General features: G+C 37.9%; 1 protein-coding gene and 2 long non-coding RNA genes across 3 annotated transcripts; 2 read left to right on the top strand and 1 right to left on the bottom strand.

Annotated features, from left to right (window-relative positions):
* Positions 1-224: 224 nt before the first annotated feature.
* LOC103407958 (cytochrome P450 736A117-like) lies at positions 225-2,337 on the bottom strand. Its single transcript, XM_008346832.4, has 2 exons — positions 1,350-2,337; positions 225-928 (listed from the first exon to the last, which is right to left on the bottom strand). Exons 1-2 carry the CDS (start codon positions 2,277-2,279, stop codon positions 314-316), a joined length of 1,545 nt encoding a protein of 514 aa, XP_008345054.1. The 5' UTR covers positions 2,280-2,337; the 3' UTR covers positions 225-313.
* Positions 2,338-11,364: 9,027 nt separating this feature from the next.
* On the top strand, positions 11,365-12,330 carry LOC108172740 (uncharacterized). Its single transcript, XR_001789318.3, has 2 exons — positions 11,365-11,650; positions 11,782-12,330. It is a non-coding gene; the product is annotated as an uncharacterized lncRNA (long non-coding RNA).
* Positions 12,331-14,038: 1,708 nt separating this feature from the next.
* Positions 14,039-22,030, top strand: LOC139194503 (uncharacterized). Its single transcript, XR_011579432.1, has 2 exons — positions 14,039-14,123; positions 14,645-22,030. It is a non-coding gene; the product is annotated as an uncharacterized lncRNA (long non-coding RNA).
* Positions 22,031-22,838: the final 808 nt, after the last annotated feature.

Raw genomic sequence — 22,838 nt, 5'->3', positions numbered from 1 at the left:
GCATTCTTTCTTTTTAACTTTTTGAGTGGGGTGGGAAAATAAGGTGGGTGGAGAAATAGGATTTTGGAATGAGTCTAGTAGCTCTCCAAATTGTTGGGTGTTAATAAAACAACTCATTATAAAATTTAAATATACTAACGTGTAAATTTTTTATTATAGAAATAACTACGTGGATAAAAAAGAAAGAACACTTGATTAAAAATTGAAAATGAATGAGGTTTCAATGAAATACGAAAACGAGAGATGATATATTATTAAATGAAATATGGAATATTCCAGTACATATGATAGTGTTGGTTCCTTCAATACTACATTAACCCGAATATGGAATAGCGGCGACTTTAAGAGGATATGCTCTACGAACGCTTGCTCCAGTGGACTCAGTCATGTCTAAGTCCTCCCCTCCTGCACCATTAGGCAGTGCCCAATCAAACTTGTGCATTAAATTTGCCAAAGCAATCTCTTGGACGGCCATGGCAAACTGAATTCCTGGGCAACCCCGTCGGCCAGCTCCAAATGGAATGTACTGGAAGTCATTCCCTTTATAATCTAGTGTACTATTCAAGAACCTTTCTGGTTCGTACGCCTCCGGGTTGTTGTATGACTTTGGGTCTCTTCCAATCTGCCAGGCATTCACTATAACTTGTGTGTTGGCTTTAATGATGTAACCGTTTATCGTTGCATCTTGAGACGACATCCTGGGAACTAGTAATGGTACTGGAGGATGCAGACGAAGAGTTTCCTTGATCACGGCTTTCAAGTAGTGCATCCCTACCAAATCATCCTCTTTAATTATGTCCCTTTTGTTGCCGACTATTCCCCTTACCTCATTCTGCAGTTTTTCCATGATCATTGGATGTCTGAACAACTCAGACATCGTCCATTCTAGGAGTGTAAATGAGGTATCGGTGCCAGCAACAAACATATCCTACAAGAATGTTAATAATCCAAAGTCGATTAAATTAAAATTTACGTGTCAATCTCATGTGATTGAATTAACATTTAAAAGTGTTCAAATAAGTATTTATAGTGAGGATGATCTTTTTCCTCATGTGCTAATTTACTAAGGGTGCGGATGAAGCAATAAAACAATGTTTATCATATTTTCTTACCAGAGTAGAGCAGGTGAAAATTCGATATTGACTTATTTTCTTAAACTTTTGATTGACATAAATATGATTCGATCTTATTTTACTAACTTCTAGAAAATAATATATGATCACAGCAAACGTTCTATAATATCAGCCCCAGAAAGCTTTGTAATTCTAGCATTATGTTAATGACAATATATAATGTATATATTCAATAAAAAACTACGCATATGTAACTAAAGAGTAAGAAATAACTACCAAGATAATAGCCTTTATGCTAACTCCATCAATAGGAGAATCAGCTATGTGCACTCCTTCTTTCTGAAGGCAAAGTAAAACGTCCACAAGATCCTTTTGGTCCTCGTTCTTGATAAGAGCATCATCCATATGTTCTTGAACAACCATTTCTAGAAATTCATTGACCCGTTTAGCCAGATTGTCAAACTTTGCTTCCAAACCATTGAGACGGCCAACCCAACTAAGCCATGGGATATAGTCTCCAATGTGGATGCATGACATCAAGGCCACTATCTCCCCAGAAAACTCCTTAAACATCTTTCCACCTTCGCCTCGATCACTGTTCTTCGCCCCCAGTGCTACTCTACACAACACATCATTAGTAAGCGTCTCAAGCATTTCGCTTAAATTCACAACTGATGATGTTGATGTTGACGACTGCCTTATCCTGGTGATCAAGGATTCGGTTTCTTCTTCTCTCACAGCACGAAAAGAACGAACCCTTTTGTTACTTAAGAGATTTAAAACACATATACTTTTCACCTGCCTCCAATACTCACCATAAGGTGCCGAGGCCACGTCTTTGAAATTGTAGCAAACCTTCTTAAAGAAAATGCTCTTGGGTCTGTTGGCGAATGTGATGTCATGGGTTTTCATGATCTCGCAGGCAGTATCATCCGAAGAGACAACAAGGACTGGCATGCTTCCGAAATGCAGCAGCATAATAGGTCCATGGCGTTGAGCTAAGGTGTTCAGTGAGCGATGAATGTGCGGGCCTAGTTGGTGGAGGTTTCCAATGACAGGGAGCTTTGGTGGAGAAGGTGGTGATGAGTTTGTGGATATGGAGAACCATCTGTATATCAGTATGAGGAATATGGACAAAAATACTAAGTACTTGAAGGAAAAATTTTCCAACAAGCTTGACAAGATTTTACTCAGGAGATTAAACATTTTTTTTCTTCTTCTTCCTTATGCCATGCTTTTTTTTTTTTTTTGGTGCTAGGGTGCTCCATATATAAGATCAACCCGGGGTTTAGTCGAACTGTCCACTAATCTTTTTTAATTCATTAATTTTCTTTGATGGTCGAAAATTTAAAAGGGTGTGTGAGAGGTAATAAATGAATATGTGTCGAGAGCACCATCCTATAGTAATTTGGTTTTATTTTGTTTTTCCACATGGATCATATGATAAAATAATATATAATTAATCTTTAGAAATTTTTACCTCTAATATCACCGAAACATTTTGTGATAAAATCTCATCTTATAAGAAATGATTAAATTGAAACAATAATATCAGAAAGGTTGGCGGTGGATAAAATTTATCAATGTTCATCGTGATGCATATGTCCAGACATTCTCATAATTAGGTTCGTTGATGGTAGAACCCGTCATGTGCGTGGGGGGTCATCCTTGATTTGAACTATGCATTGAGAAACAGAAATGAGAACATGCTAAAAGTAGATTGAGTACAATGATTTTCAGTGTGGACTCAAAATTGTCTCCTGATGGGATGGACATGCTAAAAGCGTGTTAAACATGTGAAACAAGTTAGTAATTGTGGATGCAAATTTCCGTCTTCTTTGACGAAAATGCACCAGTAAAATAATAACACCTAAAATAATAACATCCAAAATTAGAATTTGGGAGAGAAAATGTTTAGAGAATATTAGGAGGAAAATGAACTTAGGTTTTTAGAGAAATGTGGGGCTATATATAGGGGTGTGGCCGGCCCTATTTGGAAAAATAGGGACCGGCCACTTATGGTGGAATTTTTGCTCTTATTGCAAGATATTATGTCAAATAATATCTTGCATGTTGTAAAATTGTGAGGATGAATGAATGCCCACAATGAAGGAGACTTGGGAATAGTAGGGAATAGTTGTTGTGTGGTGCTTTCAAAAGTGTAATCATTTTGTCTGTTTGGTTAGTCACGGTTGTTGCTCTATATAAAGAGCACTCTGTGTGATCACAATACACATAACACTGCGAAAGAAAAGAACTGAAAGCAATAATATAAGTATCCCTCCCTTCCTCTTTTTACCTGCAATCCTTTTATGTTACGAAACTAAACAGTGTGATATTTTGTACTTTCTTCGCTCATGTCCCTAGCAAGGGTTATCTCTCTAACTTTTGCCTATCAGCACGACGCTCTAACCTCAACCAGTTCTCATCTCCCTTCATCGAAAAATGCTTCCTCCAAGGATTTTCCTATTCTTCTTCCTCTTCTGCCACACCTGTCTGATGTACCTTCGCGAAGAACTACTTGCACCATGCTTGCTTCTAGTTCTCAACATAACAATTACTTATATCTTTGATTTCTTGTTTGGTGTAGTTCCTAATTACTAACCCATTGTTTATTTATGTTAATTTTACTATGATCGATGTGGTATCATCACCCATCTTGAGCTGCAGATTTAATTTTACTACAATTTTAGGTGGTGCGGTATAATCACCCACCCTGCTCTGCATATTTAAATTTTCCTGCTGCTTGAGTGGTGCGGTATAATCGTCCATCCTATGCTATTATGTTTCAATGAGAGTGTTACAGTACAATCGCCCTCCTCATTAATCATGTAAGTCTCGAGCCTAAAGTTTCGAGTGCTTATCATTTTGGCTTGAAGATCAAAATGAAAAATTCATAAGAACCATAAGTTCTAACAATACATTCCTCCAAAATACATATTATTGCAAGTTCTTACACATCTCATTTTTCTTTCAAAAAAGAAAATGGCGAAACTTGGCAAATCTTGATTTTGTTGCCTTAGACATTACTGGGAAAAACTACCTTACCTAGGTAGTGGATACCAAGATCCATCTAGAGGCAGGGAATCTTAAAGAAACCATTAAGGAGGAAAACAATGCATCCTCTCAAGACTGGGCGAAGGCCATGATCTTTATCTGTCGCCACCTTGACGAAGGACTGAAGAGCGAGTACTTAATGGTTGATGATCCATTAGACCTCTGGAAGGCACTGAGAAATAGATATAATCACTAGAAAACGATGATTCTTCTAAGGGCTCGTTATGAGTGGACACACCTATGGATCTAGGATTTCAATGGCTGCGTACAATTCTGCAATGTTCATAATTAACTCCCAAATGAAGCTTTGTGGGGAAATCATCACTAAGGAAGATATGCTGCAAAAGACTTTCAGCACCTTTCACGCCTCCAACGTGCTCTTGCAGCAGCAGTATAGAGAGCGAGGCTTTATTGAGTACAACCAGCTGATATATGTGCTCCTTATGGCTGAACAAAACAATACGCTTATGATGAAGAATCATCAATCTCAACCTACTGGATAGGCATCATTCTCAGAAGGGAATGTTACTTCCCTCGAAGTGAACACCACATCTTCTCATGGCAATAATTACAAACAAAGATGTGGCCACAATCGAGGCTGATGGAACGGGAAAGCCAAGAATCATGGTGTCCAGTTTCACAACCAGGTTCCAAGGCATAATTCAGGCCTGAGCTTTAAAAATGTAAATCGCCACAAAGGAAAAACTCACATGAATAAGACTCCTAGAAATCCTGAAGGAGTTTGCCATAGGTGTGGTGGCAATGGGCACTGGGCTCGTACCTGTAGTACCCCAAAATATCTGGTGGACCTGTATTAAGCCTCCTGATAGAGATTTTTACCGCCTACAAAAGTAGGGATACAAATACTTAAAAATATTTCCAAGAGTACAAGGTTGTCGTAGTATAGCAACTCAAGTAAGGTCGTTCTCCACACGGATTGAATGAATAATTTATGTAAAGGCTTATTATATTAACACCCCACAAATTGTTGAATAAACCCCACAAACTTAATACACCCCACATTTGTTTTTTTTCAATTAAAAATTATCTTAATACACCCCACATACTTCCCTATACCCTCATACCCCATATTCTTAATATACACCTTACATTTTCTATATGCACCCCATATTTTCTATACACCAACATTTCTCAAATCTTATAAAGCTTTTAATTTGGACAAATAATACCGACTAAAATTTTGACAAAAAATGCCGCTTGGGATTTAAAGCATATGTGGGTTGTTTTCAATTCCACCATTAAAACCCATGTTGTCTGTTTTTAATATTTGGTGGTAATTTTAGATGTTTAATTCTTCATGTAATCTTTGTGATCCCTAAAAGATGAATACGAACATAGAAGCTTGAATAATGCATCAAAATAAAGATTAAATAATTATCGATGTCGTCAAAGTCACTAAAACAATAAATAATATGAAGCCTTACCTCATGTGAAACTTTCGAAACATCGATTTCGTGTTTCATTCATCAAAAATAATTTTTCTCAATCAACATATTTGTAGTTTTATTGGTTAGGGTTTTGTTCAACAATGGAGGGTCGGAGGGATTTTGATAGTTGAAGAAGATAAATAATACCTTAAAAGTGATTTGGGGTGTATATAGAATTTTTTAATTTTTTTGAACCTATAAGGTCAAAATTGCCATTGCATAGTAGGATAAATAAGTTATTTAATATTAAATTTTAATGTGGGGTGCATTCAACATTTTGTGGGGTGCTAATATAAAAAGCCTTATATAAATACCAAATCTTAATTAATTATTTGAAAACAAAGTTTGGAAGATGTTGATTTTATGACCTCAAATATTAAAAACGAATTTTATTAAAAACAATTAAATAAATTGACAAAGTATAAAAAAAAAAAAAATAGTTGTGAAAATAAATTTGAGCACTAAGGTTCCCCCGTCACCTTAACAATTCTATGTAGTTCTTCCAATTACTTAAGACTTACACATGCATATTTGAAGGTTAGATTTTCCTAAAGTATGCCTTACTTGGAACCTCCAACATAGAATGTATATCTAACATGCAACCCATCCGTGGTATCTAGATCGAATGTGAACATGCAAGACTCATTAAGTTTTGTGAAATCCTTTTGAAAAAAAACCATATAACCCTTAAGATGTGTCGTCCATTCTAAGAAGTTATACATAATAACCACAAGAAGCATTAGTCAATTCCAGGGACAGCCCTTCGCCAAAATTGCATCAAATTACTTTTCTAAATATCCTAATGGTGGCCAATCATCAAGACAATTAGATAGGTTAAACCGATGATTAATAATTCAAAACTTGCATGCATAATATCATAAGTAAATTAAAAAGAAACTACATACTCTTATTAAGGCTCGTGGCCTCGCCCTAGCAAACGAAACTAGTTACTAACAATCATAAAAAAAAATATTATTAAGAACATGGATAGAAAACACCTTGAAAATAAACTTGAATCATCAAAAGCTCCGAAGTAGTGCGTCCCTAAATTTTATGCGTTCTCCCCTCCTTTTTAACACAAATTGCTAAAAGGCCTTATTTATACTAGGCCTGGCAATTCCTGACACGACCCAATAACCCGACACGACATGACACGAAATTAACAGGTGTTCGGGTCGACACGATAGCGAATCGGGTCGTTATCGGGTAACCCAATAAGCACATGTTAAGATAACGAGTTGGTTCAGGTATACATGTAGGTAACACGATACACGATAAGCAAAATATTAATTTTATAATTTTATAACCATAAAAAAATACTATAATAATTATATATATATATATTAATTTAACAATTTTATACCCCTAAAAACTATAATAATTATACCCCCAACATATTAACTATAATAATTATATATATATATATATATATATATTAAATTTTAAATTAAATTTTATACCCCTAAAAACTATAATAGTTAATATGTATCCGCCCTTTGAAGAAAAAGGGAGGGAAAAAGTTTCCAAAAAAAAAAAAAGGGAGGGAAAATAGAAAATTATAAGAAAAGGAAATAAAAAAGAGAGGGAAAGATGGGTGTAGTGGTATTTTGCTTGCTACTAGTAGGGTGGGTTTTTCCACCGTGGTCTCTCAAGTGTTCACTTGTTAGGATAAGATTCGACAACTGTGTTCCTGACACGTGTACATCATTTACCTCTTTCTATCTCTCCTTTTTTTTCTTGAGAAATTTTTCATTGTAATGGGAACACAAATAGTACACCATGTGTTTTAATAGAAGCGGTGAGAAATTTTATTTTTTAAGTTATTAACTTTTTATCACACATATCCCACTATTTTTATAATGACACGTGATGTACTACTTCGTGTATCGGTCAATTATACGTACAAAATAAATAGATTTAAATCTACTTAATATATATATATATATATATATATATATATATATATATATATATATATATAGTTATATACCATTGAACTAGATGAGATATGAATTATATGAAACTAATTTCAATGATCTAACCGTCAAACTTGTTTGTATATGCTTCGAGATCTCATCAGCAAAAAAATTGCAAAAAAAAAAAAATTCAGAGATCAAGTAACGGGACAAAACTTTTCGACGGTTATAAATGAAAATAACAATTTAACGGTTATTTTAACTCTGATTTTTATGATTTTTTACAGCTACACTCCTTAACCTTATATGAATACAATGAATGAATTCGATCTTCAATTTAAAATATTTACACTAGTGGATACCACAAAATCTTATGTTATACTTAATGAAAGTACAAATAAACTCTAAGTGTTAGCGAATCTATCGTTTTTACGGGATACGCATCCTACGAAACTAATTTCAATGGTCCAAACCGTCAAACTTGTTTGTATATGCTTCGAGATCACATACGCCAAAAATCGCAAAAAACAAACATTCAGAGATCAAGTAATGGGACAATACTTTTCGACGGTTATAAATGAAAAATCACGATTTAACGGTTATTTTAACTCCGATTTTGATGATTTTTTACAGTTAGACTCCTTGACCTTATATGAATACAATGAATGAACTCAATCTTCCATTTAAAATATTTACACTAGTGGATACCACAAAATCTTATGTTATATGAAAAGTGTTAGTGAATTTATATATTAAATTAAATTTAAAAAATTGGTGACCATTGGATTGGCTGAGATTTAATCTCAACTGTCCATGGGGCATTAGGTTGGACTTTGGATCCTCTTCTCTTCTTAAACAGACTTCTCGAATCTCTGCCGCTCAGGTCTGAATCTCCCTCGCCTTCGCAAGTCGCAACCTTCCTCCTCATCCTCTTCCGTGTAGCGGCCCTCTCTGTGAACTTCAGCTATGCATCTCCGTTCAAGGTTCGATCTGTATTTTGTATTTTATAGTGCCTGATTGTGGTTATGTGTAGCAGTTGTAGCCTCTTGGTCTCACTCTGTGAACTTCACAACCTTCCTCCTCACCCTCTTTCAAGTATGAATTCCCTCATATTTATTCTATGTTAGGGGATATGCTGCAACAGCTTCCATTAATCCATTTAACTTAATTAAAATTAGCAATTTAACACCAACCCATTTCTTCTTCGTATCAAAAAACGACATGGGAATCATCATCGTACTATGAACTCACCTCCATCGCCATGGCTGACTCGCTTCTTAGCTCGGTTTTTCTGATGAGCTTCAAAAAAAAAAAAAAAAAAAAAACTGACACAAACACTGTTTATTATGGGGTGTAGGATTGTCGTTTTAATATTATACATGTGCATAACTCTTGTAGTCATTATTATAAAGATTAATACAATGACGCCTCAGATTTATTGTGGGGAATTTATATTGAATTGAACAAATATTACATGAATTTCTCTTATTGCAGCACATATGCATGAATCAAAGTAGTTAAATGATTACAATTCAGCATGGGGGATTAGGTAAATATTTCTCCATGATGATCGATGAAAATTGAGGATTTTGTAAAAGGAATAACATGCAAACTTTGAGTTCCATTGGCAAGGTTTAAACTTTTGAGAAAGGCTTCACAACATTGAAAACAAAAACTCTTTCATTTTGCATATCCTTGCACATTTAATATTTTGTAATAGACTAATAGTGTATGGATGTATTTTTTTAGGCTCTTATTTTCGAGTGTCGATGTAGTACTTAAACGACAAATGTATTTTAATGTTTTGAAGTAATATTTATGTGGCAATGTGGTATGTGCAAATTTAAGAAAAAAAATATTTTTCTTAACAGGTCATAACGGGTCATAACGGGTCGGGTCACTTTACCCATTGGGTAAAGTGACCCGACCTGTTAAGGACCCGTTAAGATAACAGGTGTGACATGACACAACCCGTTAAGATAATAGGTGTTATACGAACACGACAGACACGACCCGTTTGCCAAGCCTAATCTATACTACTACAAAATAAAATCCTTACTAGAAAATGTCTTCTAAAAACTAGGAAACATAATAGAATAATAAAACAGAAAATAAAAGGTTTCCTATTTAAATTGAAATTCGGACTTCTCAGAAAATCAAACTTTTGACTGACTAAATCAACTCCGATTTGGTCCCAAAATATCACTTTTGAAAACTGAAGACGTCCCCTACAAATCCTTATAAGGATTCTTCCTCAAAATATGCCACCTTGACCTTCAAAATACCTAAAACATCTAGAAACGTCAATCTGGGAAAGTTGCGCGCTGGGCCTTTATTTCTTCGCCGTGGTCAAACGGCTTCGTAGAAATATCTGGAATTTTGAAACAATTATCTTGAAACAGTCACAAACATCATCCAATTGGAATCACTCCAAAATTCATGCATTTGATCACTTTTTGCTCCAGAGGAAGTCGAATGTCCTACATTGAAAATACATAACAAAATAACTAATAAACTAATACTAAGAATAGGGTAAAATATATGATATAATATCGAGTCATCAAATACCCCCAAACTTAACTTTTGGCGTGTCCTAGAGCAAAACAAAACTCAAAAACAAAAATAACTGACAGACTATGAACTTAAATAGAACTTAACTAAGCCAAAATTTTCATTTGCAAGTTGCAATCCATAGAAAACATTAAAAATTAGAATATCTTTCCAAAAGTTCTAACTAAACCCACCACAAAGTCTAAGCCATTTAGAATCAATTAGAAAAGAATTCATGAACTTCCTTTGGTGTAAAGTGAACCAACATGGTTAAAGAAACTCGACTAAAACCCTTACCTCTCGTCCTTTTTATTACACACATACTAACTTTATATATGTTTTTTTTTTCTCTTTTCGATTTTTCTCTTTTTTTTCTTCTCTTCCTAGTAACAGTGTTGGTCGTGCAATGCCAGTTCCCTTAAGCTTTCAATCCAACCCATGTAACGAGCTTTAGGTCAGTGACTCCCAAACCATAAAGGCTTTAGGGCACTAGGTGTAGAACACCCCTAAGTACTAACTAACTCAAGCTGAAAAGGCTACATAACCAACTAACCACCATGCCCCATGCCAAAACTCTAACGTTTGATGCGAGAATCACTGCTGATTAGGCATGACTGATCCGGTTACTAAGTAAAGCCTTGGGTGGAACAATTGTTATTTTATTTGTAACACATACTAAACTTTACTTTATTTAGAACATAAAAAATTAAAAATTAGCCAGGCGAAAAGCAAGTGTTTCAATCTCACTCCCCACAAACCATGTTGGTGTGAATGTGCAAATTTTCAAAATATAACTCATGAATTAGTGTCTAAGCAATGATAAATAGAAAATACTCTATTATGGAATTAACCTTCATGATGTCCATTTGTTCTAACGTTTAATATAAACTATGGATATTAACTTCAAAAGAATGAAAATTTTTATTTGACTCACAAATTAAAATTCTAAAATTTCTTATTTCCCACCTCCAAATTTAAATCACGCATTGTCCTCAAGGTGTGGAAAAATAAACAAAAAACGTGAAAATAAACTCATAAAAAAACTAACAACTAGCTATTAAATAAAAACTGAAATTAAGAAGATAATATAAAGACAGCAGATACAAGTCTTAATAAAACAGAACTTAAAAGGAAAGATGGTACCTTGGTTGGACATGGTGTACTGATGCATGGAAATCATGGAGCCCATGTGCTTAACAATTTGAGGTAATGCAGTCGGCTATGAATGAGCTCAATCCAGCGAAAGATGGATTAACCCAACGGGCTTTGGCTGCAAGTGCACACGTGCACCATAAAAAACCTAGAGCACACTTGGTTATCATTCCCATTTCTTATTTTAAGCTTCGAAACCCTCAGCCCTTATGTAAAAAAAAATATAGAGTCGCTGGTCTTATGTCTCTCCTTTCATCTGTAACCAAAAGCCAAAACCATCTCCACCTAGCTCTCTAGTCATTCAAAATCTTCCAATGGTCCTGGATTTGTCAAACCCAAAGCAAATACCCAGCCGTGCCTCCATAGCTGGATATCTGTCGTTTCTTCCTAAATCTCCATGTCTTTGCAAATCGAAGCTCCACTCCGTCAAGTCAATTTCCCAGTGCACACCAAGGTAAATACCTCCCTTTTTCTTACGGATTTCATGACCAAAAGTCATATAAACTCCATTCTGATCTTGATGCATGGGCTCATTGATATGACAAAATTCTCTGATCTGATATTTGTGTATGCTGTGCTTGAAAGTTCAACCCAGAAGTGATGCAGAGGCCCAAAAATTCATAGATCCTCACGCCCTCGAAGGTAAAGTTCATCACTGCAATTATTTGAGCCTGAACTTGCCAGATCTATAAATGTGCTGCTTGTGCATGCCTAAAATATGACTTGGGATATGTCGCATAAATCTGTGTAAAGTAGTGCTTTCTGATTTTAGTCCATTCATGTATCAATGGTTTTAGTCTACTATCTGCAAGCTCATGAATGTGTTATGTATTTTGCATGTCTTCGTTGATGAACGCATGAGCCCAAAAATCTGTGCATTAGATCAATCCGCGTATTGGTTTGATGAATGTGCTCCCTTCTGTGTTGCTTGGATCCCACCCCCAAACTTGTATGTAGTGATCTTTTAAATAAAATGCAAGGGAGTGATTGAGTGAGAGGGGGTGCCAAGCAATGCAAGGGGCTTCATCACCAACCCCACTGTGAGTATGTCCGGAACTCTGCCCGTGCATCTTTCTGCATTCCTTTGGTTTCTGTAATGCTGGATCTCATTAATGTTGATGAATTTACGATGAATTCTCTGAGTGAATGTATGTTGAATGCTGCTGAATGCATGATTCAGTCGAATGTGTGGATTTATTGGATATTTTGGGCTGAATTGTTTCCAAATGCAACTTGCAATGATCACACAATAAAAATCTAATTAGAATAAACCCAAAATAAAACACTGATTAACTAAAAATATGGCTGTTTTTGTGTTTTTCATTTTTCATTTTTTTTGTTGTGATTTTTGTTATTGAAATAAAAGCAAGAAAATTAAATTGAACAAAATTAAAAAGAAAAGAGTTAAGAAAAAATTGGGTTGCCTCCCAATTAGCGTTTTAGTTAATGTCTATAGCTAGACGGAGTGGAAGGTTGGTGATCATGTCACCTGTTCTTGTAGAGTCAACCAATCTTTAATAGCATCATCAAACACTATTAGGTAATGAGTGACTTGATGTTTATTGGCCGAGTATTTAAATGTTGTGGTTGAGTCCTTAATGTCTGCTCTGCTATGTGAATGAATTCTTGTAACCAAAGAGAGTCCCTTCAAGCGAGGGTTGTGTCTCTGTTGAACTGACTTAAACCTTGTATTTAGCACCCACAATTTTTGCACTGGCTGAGTTTCTTGACGAAGAATAGGGTTGGAATTAATTTTTTTCTTTTCATTCCCACATAGAACTTATCCTGTTGGTAGGACTCATCTTCAATTTCTTTGAGTTTGATTTGCTATGCAGGTGTACTGTCTGTTATAGCAATAAAATTATTTTATCTTTAGCTATTTGCCCTGTATCGAAATCTGGTAGATTTGTCAAGTGCTGGTCATGTGTTGGATCAGATTTTGAATTTGTATGAATAACCCCTTCGAACATGTCAGTTTCAATGCCTTCATGCAACTTTGTTGGTTGCATTGTAGCCTCGGGATATTGTATGTGTGGCGTATAGGTCTGGGTAGGAATGGGTTATGGGGATATGTTAGGATCAGCATGATCTATTTCCTCTGTTGTGCATTAGTCAAACATTGATGGCTCTTCAATCTCAATATATCATGTTATTAGAGCTCTCCACACATTCTAATGTACTAATAGCCCAACCGTCCTTTGAACTTTGTGGCACATTGGGCTGCTCAAAAGGCTGTTGAGTACTTGCCCATTCAAAACTAGGGAGCTTTAACGAAAAGGGCTTGGGTTAAGTTTTATTTAATGAAAAATCACCCTAAACTATTATTTAATAAAAAGGGCTTAAATTTTAATCATAAGGACATAAAACTTTTATCTCAGGATCTACAAAAACTAAGGCACACGGGCTCAACAAAAAGCCAAACCGCATAACAATTAATATTCCAAAATTGCCCCTAACGGAGCCTAAACCAGGCTCGTTAGCCAAAGTTGCAGTTACTAAAATTCATCATCCCTCCAACGCCATTAATGTTCACCAACCCCTTCACACCGTACCAAAAAATCGAAACCTCCATTGCTCAAAACGTCAAGATCTCAAAGCATTTTCAAGTTCGATTCAAGTTTTTAAACAATAATCTACACATCAAATCCGGAATTTCTCAACCCAAAAACTCCATTTGAAGACGAAAAACTGAAAATTCGAACTGGATAGTTGCAGAGTCGAAATCGAACAAACACAAGTACGAACCTATAAAATTTTGTTATTCTTGATGATTTCTTACTTTAATTTACTAAATATGTACATTTGCATGTTTGAGATTCTAAAAAATGAATTATGTTTCCAGTTCAGAGTATTCTAATTCTAATTTGCATTTAGACGAAAACGCACAAAAAAAATTGGGAAATAAAAGCAACAAAGAAGAAACAAAGGTACGTACCACAAAATTTTTGATATTCTCGGTGATTTTACAGTAATATGTAAGTTTGCATGCTTCGAATTTGTTGAATGAGCAATGTTTCTGCAAAATGGTATATTTTTACTTCACTTTGATAACTGCTATAACCTTTAAATAGTATTTTCTTGCCCTCATATGTTGGTTGCTTTGCTTAAATAACTTAAATATAATCAACATTCCATTCCAATGGTTTTTAGTTTAATAAACAGTGTTTACGAAATAATTCACAATTTTAAGTTTAATAAAAAGTGTTTACGAAATAGTTTACAATTTGCTTCATTTGTAAATAGAATTGAAATGTACGGAAATAGTATAATCTGGGATGCATTCATGAACTAGTACAAAATATATTATGCTATTACACGAACTAGTGTGATTCTCTGTTAATAATTTGTACATTCAACAAACATTATAGTTTGATAAATAGTATAGTTTTTTGTCTCTGTTTGATAACCAGTATGGATCCAGAAGTAATGTGGTGTTTTAGTTTCGCAGCCTATTAGTAGCAACTTTTCTCCAGCTACAACAAAAAGGCTAAGATCCGGCAATTCCAGCCCGAAGATCTAGTCCTAAGAAAAGCTTTCGTCATTTTCCTAAGAGAAGGCTCCAAAAAGATGGATCCCATCTGGGACGGTCCATACAAGATCAGCAAAGTAGGCGGCAAAGGTAGCTACATCCTCACCACCATGAACGATAAAGAAATCGAAAAGCAGTGGAACTCCTACAATATGAGGAAGTACGACGTGTGACCTCTCGCTACATCAAAGCCCGAAGACTCGAGCAGCTAAATGGGCACCACCCCGCTAGCCGAGAACTATTTCGTTCACTTCACTTGTTTTTCAATGAGGAATTCACAAGTAAGTAATTTACAACTTGGCTCGACTACATGTTTACAATAACTGATCACTCCTGCATTTCAAAAGAATACTGCGCTCTTCCCTGGAGACCAACCATGCTCTTCAATGCGAGTGGATAAGCCAATTCACTGACATCCGCAAGGGTCTGTTCTCCAATGAGAGAGGATAAACTGTACACTGTGAATATCCAGGCTGCCCTGGTATAACTAGGTGCACGATGGCTTGCGCCAAGATTCCTAGAAGTAACCATAATGGTCTTTTTCAAGCCTTAGCTAACTGAAGGATTTTGGGTTTCTTGGCTTAATCCGTAAGGAACCGGGCCTCAGAGACGGATGAGGCACATTACCCCTATGGACGGCTACCTTGGAACCTTAAAGCTGCTACCGATTACACTAAGGTAGCTTACGGTTTTCAAAAAACTACCTACGACTTACCCGCCGGGCAGGGGGCCTCGTTAAACTTATACAACTGCACGTTTTGTGAAAGGTTAAACAAGTTAGCGTGCACATACGAAGCTTTATTTGCTGCTGACATGCTATGCAGCCAATAAGCTTCACCTCTGTCAAAGCGCAGAATGATCGCATACGATCTACTTGCTACGCAACCCACAAAATTGGTTACATAAAAGCAAGGAGTTCTCTAAAACCTTTGTTACAAAATTCCATACAACTGCATACTTTTGATATGAAAGGTTAGCAAATTTCATAACCCAAAAATCTTTAGTACTTTGTGATGTAGGCCACATAGCTCAAAGGATTGAAGAAAGTTAATGTTAACAGCCAGGTGGTCACGCGGACTCGTCTGCTTCTGTAAGTAAGGCATCCGACTGCCGACCCTATGGCTAAGTTGCAAAGTTCTACACCAACACCCACGGTTGCATAAGTTACGCGGGCCTGTCTACTTATAAAAAAAAGTAGCACGCCTGCCACTAGTCTAAAAGTCAAAGGTTGGGTGTGAACAAAAAAAGCAAAGATGAAGCAAAACGAAGGAAGCAAATTTATTAAATTTTCTAGCAAAATTGATAAACAACTAGCAAAGGCTAAAGGAGTTTAAGCAAAGCAAAAAGCATCAAGGAAAACAAAGAAATCTTAAAGGCTACCTAGAATACTACTCTTCAGCAGCTTGAACATCCCACGGCTACTTGGTTGTCACACCTTCAGCTGCCGCGATGCTCTTAGCAATAGCATCATCCAACGCTTCACCCCCGGCTGCTCTAACCTGGGCACCAACTTCTTTGACTACTTCACCAAGGGAAGCCTCAAAAGTAAAGACAAGCAAGTCTTCCTAACAAATAAAAAAGGTCTTGAAGTCTTTCCCAGCAAATTCAAAGTTAGACGGCCTCCCAAAAAGATGATCTACATGACCCAGCTTGTAGAAATCAGCCTGACTCTGAACAAGTGAAATCTCGAGCCTAGCTTCTCACCTTTCAGCTGCTTGTTTTCTTTGATCAAACCAACACGGACGCGCTGCAGCTCATCCACTTCCTTCTTCATATTTTTGTTGATCTATAGTGCACCTTAGAGCTCCAACACTTGGGGTTCAAGCCTATCAATGACCTTCTTGAAGTGGATCACTTAATTATAAGCAGCAATCAACTCTTCATCCTTCGCAAAAGCAGCAGAACGAAGCTTAGAGACGACACGTTCAAGGTCGTAAATCTGAGGTATGTAACATCCAATCTCCTTCTCTATACTTTCATACTTAACTTGGATCGCGTTAAGCCTAGTCTTAAAGTCAATGATCTTTTGACGAATGATCTCAAGTTGCAGAGAACTAGGGGTAAAGATGTTAGACCCCTTCAAAGCGATGAGCTCAAACTCCAACCTTTTGACTTTCTCGGCCAAAGAGTAAGCTTCAGCTGCCATAGTCTTTGCCACCTCCTTGGTAGCCTTGGTATCCTCTTGGTCAAGAAACATAGACTCGGCTGCCAGAATCGTCGTTTTCTGCATCATAGTGAGCACATCAGTCCTCCTATACTAGTTCGTATGCTTCACAAAGGAACTTAGGCAGACAACCCATTCAACGCCATCAACAAGTTTGGCACACGCGTTCATGTCTTCAAGCAGATCTGGTTTCAATAGCGCATAAATCTCAGTAGCCTTCTCGGAAACAGGCTTAATGGAAATCTAACAACTGTCCACAGACACCTTTATGGATTGAACTTAGAACCTTTAGTTCGTCGGGAGGTGCTAGGTAGCGGAGATGTGGTCCAGTGTAGGATCTTCGGACGAAAATGTCGTTCCATATGTAATAGTGTGCTGCCTATGTTTAGAGCTTTCTAGACTCTAATCTTTCTATGGGGACTGTGTCATTGACCAGGTAGTCTATAATGGAATCTTACCAGTTTAGAGTTGTACTAACCTGTGACACCTTGATTGCTGGCTTTGCCTCTATGCTTGGCTTGTCTAGATACTCCACCGAAATAGAGCATTTGAGTTGGTGGTTAAGGGCGAAGCCTAGGCCGGCTAGTGCGCGAGCATTGTCTGCCCGTGAAACTTGAGTGGGGATGTAAGTCCGAAATGCCTCAAGTTGCTTTCGTACCTTCTCTAGGTATTACATCATCCTCGGATGTTTTACCGTGTACTCCCCAGTAGTCTGGCTAGTGATTAGCTGGGAGTCAGAATGAATTGCGAGCTTTTTCATTGCCAAGTCTTTTGCCATTTAGAAGCCTACTAGTAGGGCCTCATACTCTGCTTCGTTGTTGGATGCTTTGAAGCTTAGAGTGATCGCCTGCTCGAGCATTGAGCCTTCTGGGGTGACAAAGACCAAGCCTGCTCTCGAGCCTTTGTAGTTGGATACGGCATCGACATGCAAATGCTAGAAGTCTCCATCGGGTGGAGCAGGCGCGCATAGCCTGCTGTCTCTGAGGAGTCGTTGGGCCACTCTGTTATGTTGCCTAGGCTAGGCGTGAATTCTGATATGAAGTTCGCCAATGTTTAGGCCTTTATAGCCGTGCGGGCTCGAAAAACTAAATTGTGTTGGCCAAGTTTCAACGCCCATTTCATCACTCGTTGAGAAGCATCTAGACCATGTAAGATTGAATATAGAGGATATTGAGTCATGACGATGATTGTATGAGATTAAAAATATGGTCTGAGCTTCCGAGCCGCAGCAACTAGCGCCAAAATTAATTTCTCGATCTTTGGATATCTAGTTTCCTCATTGAGAAGAGCTTTAGAAGTGTAGAATACCGGTAATTAGGCCCCTAACTTTTCTCGTATGAGAGCAGAGCTCATTGCTACTTCCGAGACTGCCAAGTAGATGTATAAATCCTCTACAGCTTCCGGCTTGGATAGTAAGTGAGGTGATGTAAGATACTTCTTCAGGTCTTGGAAAACTCTTTCACACTCGTCATCCCATTTGTCTCGTTGTGCCCTCTTGATCACGTTGAAAAAAAACTTGCATCAATCAATGGACCGTGAGAGAAAACGGTTGAGGGTAGCTTCTCGTTCGATCAAGCTTTGGATCTCCTTCAAGGTAGTTGGAGATTTCATCTCTAAGATTGCTCGGATTTGCTTGGGATGTGCTTCGATTCCTTGTTTGGTTACTTGGTACTCTAAGAATCTACCTGAAGATACTCCAAATGTGCATTTGGCAGGATTAAGCTTTATCTTGTACTTTCTAAGGATATCGAAAGTTTCCGCCAAGTAGCCAATGTGGTTTGATCGATGCTTGGCTTTCACCATAATGTTGTCGATGTAGACCTCCATGGTTACTCTGATTTGCTTCTTGAACATCATGTTTACCAATCGTTGGTAAATGGCTCCCACATTCTTGAGGCTAAAGGGCATGACCTTGTAGTAGTATGTGCCTCGCTCGATCACGAATGCAGTTTTCTCCTTGTCGAGCTCATACATGGCTATTTGGTTGTAGCCGGAGTATGCGTCCAAGAAACTGAGCAGCTGGTTTCCAGAAGTTGAATCTACTAATAGATCGATTCAGGGAATTGGATAAAGATCTTGTGGGCATGCTTTGTTGAGGTTGGTGTAGTCTACCCAAACCCTCTATTTGTCATTCTCTTTCTTCATCACTAGCACGACGTTAGCAAGCCATACAGAGTGTACTACATCTTCTATAAATCTAGCCTTCAATTGCTTGTCAATTTTCGCTTCAATGATCCTCACTCGCTCAGGTGCGAAATGTCTTCTCTTTTAGATCACTGATTTAGTAGCAGGGTCGACATGCAACTTGTGGCAAGTTATCTTGGGGTCGATGCCGGGTATGTCAAAAAGTGACCATGCGAAAACGTCACAACCATAAGGAAAGACGTGAGTTCCTCCTTGTCTTTTGGGCTAAGGTGTGAGCCGATTCTAGCAGTCTTCTCCGGCTACTGAGGATCAAGAATAATGTGCTCAGCGTCCTTTTCAGGTTTCCATCATGTTTCGTTTGCTGTCGTGTTGATTTGGACATCATCTTCTTGATCTGTCTGCTGTAATTGCTATTTGGCAGCTTCTTCGTCCCTTTAGACCTCAGTAGTCTTTACGGGGGGTAAAGGTTTTCTTCTTTGATTCCTTTAATACTTGCACAGTGCATAGTCGAGATGTGGCCTAGTCAAACTTGATTTCTCCAACTTCTCTTTCAGGGGATGCAGAATCAGATTTCTTGATACTTGACAGAGGATATGACGTCCATCTTTATCAGCCAAGGTTACCCTAGAATCCCATTGTAGGGAGACGGGTCGTTTACTATCGTGAATGTTTATTTTGAGACAACTGGTGGTGTTCTCACGTCAAGTGTGATGTTGTCAATGGCAGTCGAGGTGTGTCCGTTGAATCCGGTGAATACCTCTATTTCACGTACTATTATGCTTTCCAAGCACATCTTCTGAATTACTGAGAGTTGAAGTAGGTTAACCGCACTTCCATTGTCAACCATCATTCTGTCGACTATGGCATTGACTAATTTAACAGATACCACTAGTGCGTCGTTGTGTGGGAAATCGACGCCTTCAACATCCTGCTCGGTGAAGCCAACGATGGGTCCAGGTTGAGTGTTAACTGCCTGGACTTGTGAGATTAATTGGGTCAGCTGGATATTCATTTTCTTAAAATTGTTGGTGGCCCCCAAGTGTTTGAATTCGACGAAGATACCATTAATCCTAATCGTCTTAATCGGTGGCTCTTTGTAGACATCTACGTTCCTCCTAGGCTGTGCAACTAGCTTGTCCAAGTATCTATCAACCTTGCCTTCTTTCACGAGCTCTTCTAGGTAGTTCTTCCAAGTGTAACAGCCGTCAGTCGTGTGACCAGAACCTCGATGGAATGCGCAGTACTTAGTATGGTCCAACTTGGAAATATGTCCATTTGATTGTTTCGACAGCTTGAAGAATGGTTCGTTCTTGATGTTGCAAAGGATTTGGTGGTAGTTCTTGGACGTTAGGCCTTCTTTGGTCGTAGGTTGATCCCTATGTTTGGCCTCCTGCCTGTTTTTGTTGTACTGCTTCCCGTCTTCCTTCTTTTGAGCCACTACGAAAGAGTTTGCCAAAGTTAGATCTTCTTTCATGATCAATTCTCCAAACAGCGGGTGGTCTGCTGGGAGTCATTTTTGGAAGGCTGCACTTGCTATCGAGTCATCGCATTCTATCTTTGCCTTCTCTACTTTGAACCTCTTTACATAGTCACGGAGCGACTCATTTGGATTTTTCTTCACATTAAACAAATGGTCGAACTTCTTTTTGATCGAGCGATAGGATGAATATCCTTGGTGAAAACCAAAGAAAGATCATCGAAACTCTGGATGGATCGTGGCGGGAAGGTGTCTTGCCTTGCAAAGTGGTGGCGAATATCTTGCACATAAGAGCGTCGTTGTTCCAATAAAGGACCATTGTGCTCCGGTAGTGCTTTAAGTGTCTCTCCGGATCTGCATTTCCTTTGAAGGATGTGAAATGTGGCATGCTGAACTTGTGTGGAGGCTCTGCCTGCTCGATCTCATCCGTGAAAGGTGACCTAATCATGTTGGTCATGTCCCGTCATAACGCCTTATCAGTGAACTCATTGCGTTGGAAATCATATAACCGCTCAGTCAATAACCTCTCTACTTCTTCCTAAATTTGTCTTTGTTAAGGTAACGAAGCTCTTGGCTGCCCTCGATCTTAACCTGTTGGTCTAGTGTGAAATCTCGTCCTCGAAATTTCACTATTCATTACATATCTCGTTATTACAAACGATTGAGTACAGGCATAGTAAAAATTGGAACTTGGAACAAGAAAGATTTTACAAAACAAGTATCAATCATTTTATTCAAAGTAGAGGGAAAAGAAAATATCACTAGATATAAAATATTAATGATAGAATAAAATAATAATAAAATAAGAAAGAGAGGAAGGGCGGAGAACCATCGAGAAAAAGAAAGGGAAACGGGAGAAAGGGGGATTTTGGGCTTGGGAAAATGAGAGGGAGAGGCCATTTTCCTCTTCCTCTTTTACCCACTTCACCCCTTGCAAACTATTTTCAACTTAACTTCCTTATACGATAATGAAATCACATGAGGCTGGAAGCTATACTTTCGTAGCAAAGCCGTCTTCAATCTGATACCATACCCACACTTTGAAAACTGGTGCACAAAGAAAAGAAGGTCCAAACATATTGACGTTTTCCGGCGACTCTCCCCCGATTTCAGCCAACCCCGTTGGAACCTGGCCTCGACCCAAGTGAAAGTAATGATTCTTTCACCGTGGGCTCTCCTCTAGCGTAAGTTCTTTTTCCAAGGTGTTAACTTTCAGTTTTGGGATTAGTTATTGATTTTGAATTTTAATTTGGTATTCTGCATGAATATTTAAGATAATACTCATTGTATTGTTTAGGAGTTGAATCGGAACTGGGCAAGAAGGATTAGTTGCATATTTAGGGAAGAACCTTGAAATCCTAACCTCAATTTGGTTCTCTTTAGAAATGTAAGAGTTGGGTTTGTTTTATAAGTATCAATGTTATTCCCTAATCGAGGCCAGATACATTTGAATATTTTGTATGCCACATTTGTCCTACACTTGAAGAACATTGCTGAATTTGAATGTGTTGTAGCCTAAGTTTGTGTAGATAATTAGAGTTCTAAAACTTCTAAGTGGCTCTATATTTTTCCATGGCATTGTTAGATGCTGATGTTAAATACTTGATTGGACAATGCAATTTTCAGAGTAGTATATGACTCTTAGTTTTGGTCATTGAATTATTGGTGGTTATTTATTTCATCCTTTCAGCGGATGAAGAGCTTAAGACTGCTAGGAATTTATATTTTATTTTGAGGCACCTGGATAAACAGTTTGGTTTTCTCTGTTAATTATTAAGAATCATTGATATGGTTTGGTTAACTCCGCCTATGTCTTACATGGCCGGTCCCAAGCCCGGATAAAGGAGGAGGGGGAGGGCGTCAGGTAGTCGACAGCCGGCACTCCATGATCACGTCGAATCCTTATGAAAATGAATCCAGAACAAAATCGCGCTAAAGCTAGGGCGTCACCCGTAAGTGGCGCGCTGTGTGGCCTGAGCACAGTGATAAGTGAGCAAGGGTCGCTGTATCTCCATCGGCACCCGGATGCAGTGTTAAATGAGCAAGGGGGCCATAGAAACTTCTTTTCGAACGACTCCACTCAAAGTTGTTTGGGAGCATATGCTCCTATCAACTTTACCCGGGACACACAAAAGAAGTACTTTGATCCTATTAGACGGGGGAGGGTGAAGAAGCTAGGACAGAAGGGTAGAGTTCAAGAGAGCAAAATGCGTTTAGGAACGTGGAATATAGGAACCTTAACGGGAAAATCTATGGAAGTAGTGGAAGTTATGGTGAGGAGAAGGATAAATATTATGTGCCTACAAGAAACTAAGTGGGTTGGTAGT

This window comes from Malus domestica, chromosome 03, assembly GCF_042453785.1.
Source record: "Malus domestica chromosome 03, GDT2T_hap1".
Lineage (NCBI taxonomy): Eukaryota > Viridiplantae > Streptophyta > Magnoliopsida > Rosales > Rosaceae > Malus > Malus domestica.
Note: the sequence above shows the minus strand (reverse complement) of the source record. Positions and strands in the feature narration are given on the sequence as shown.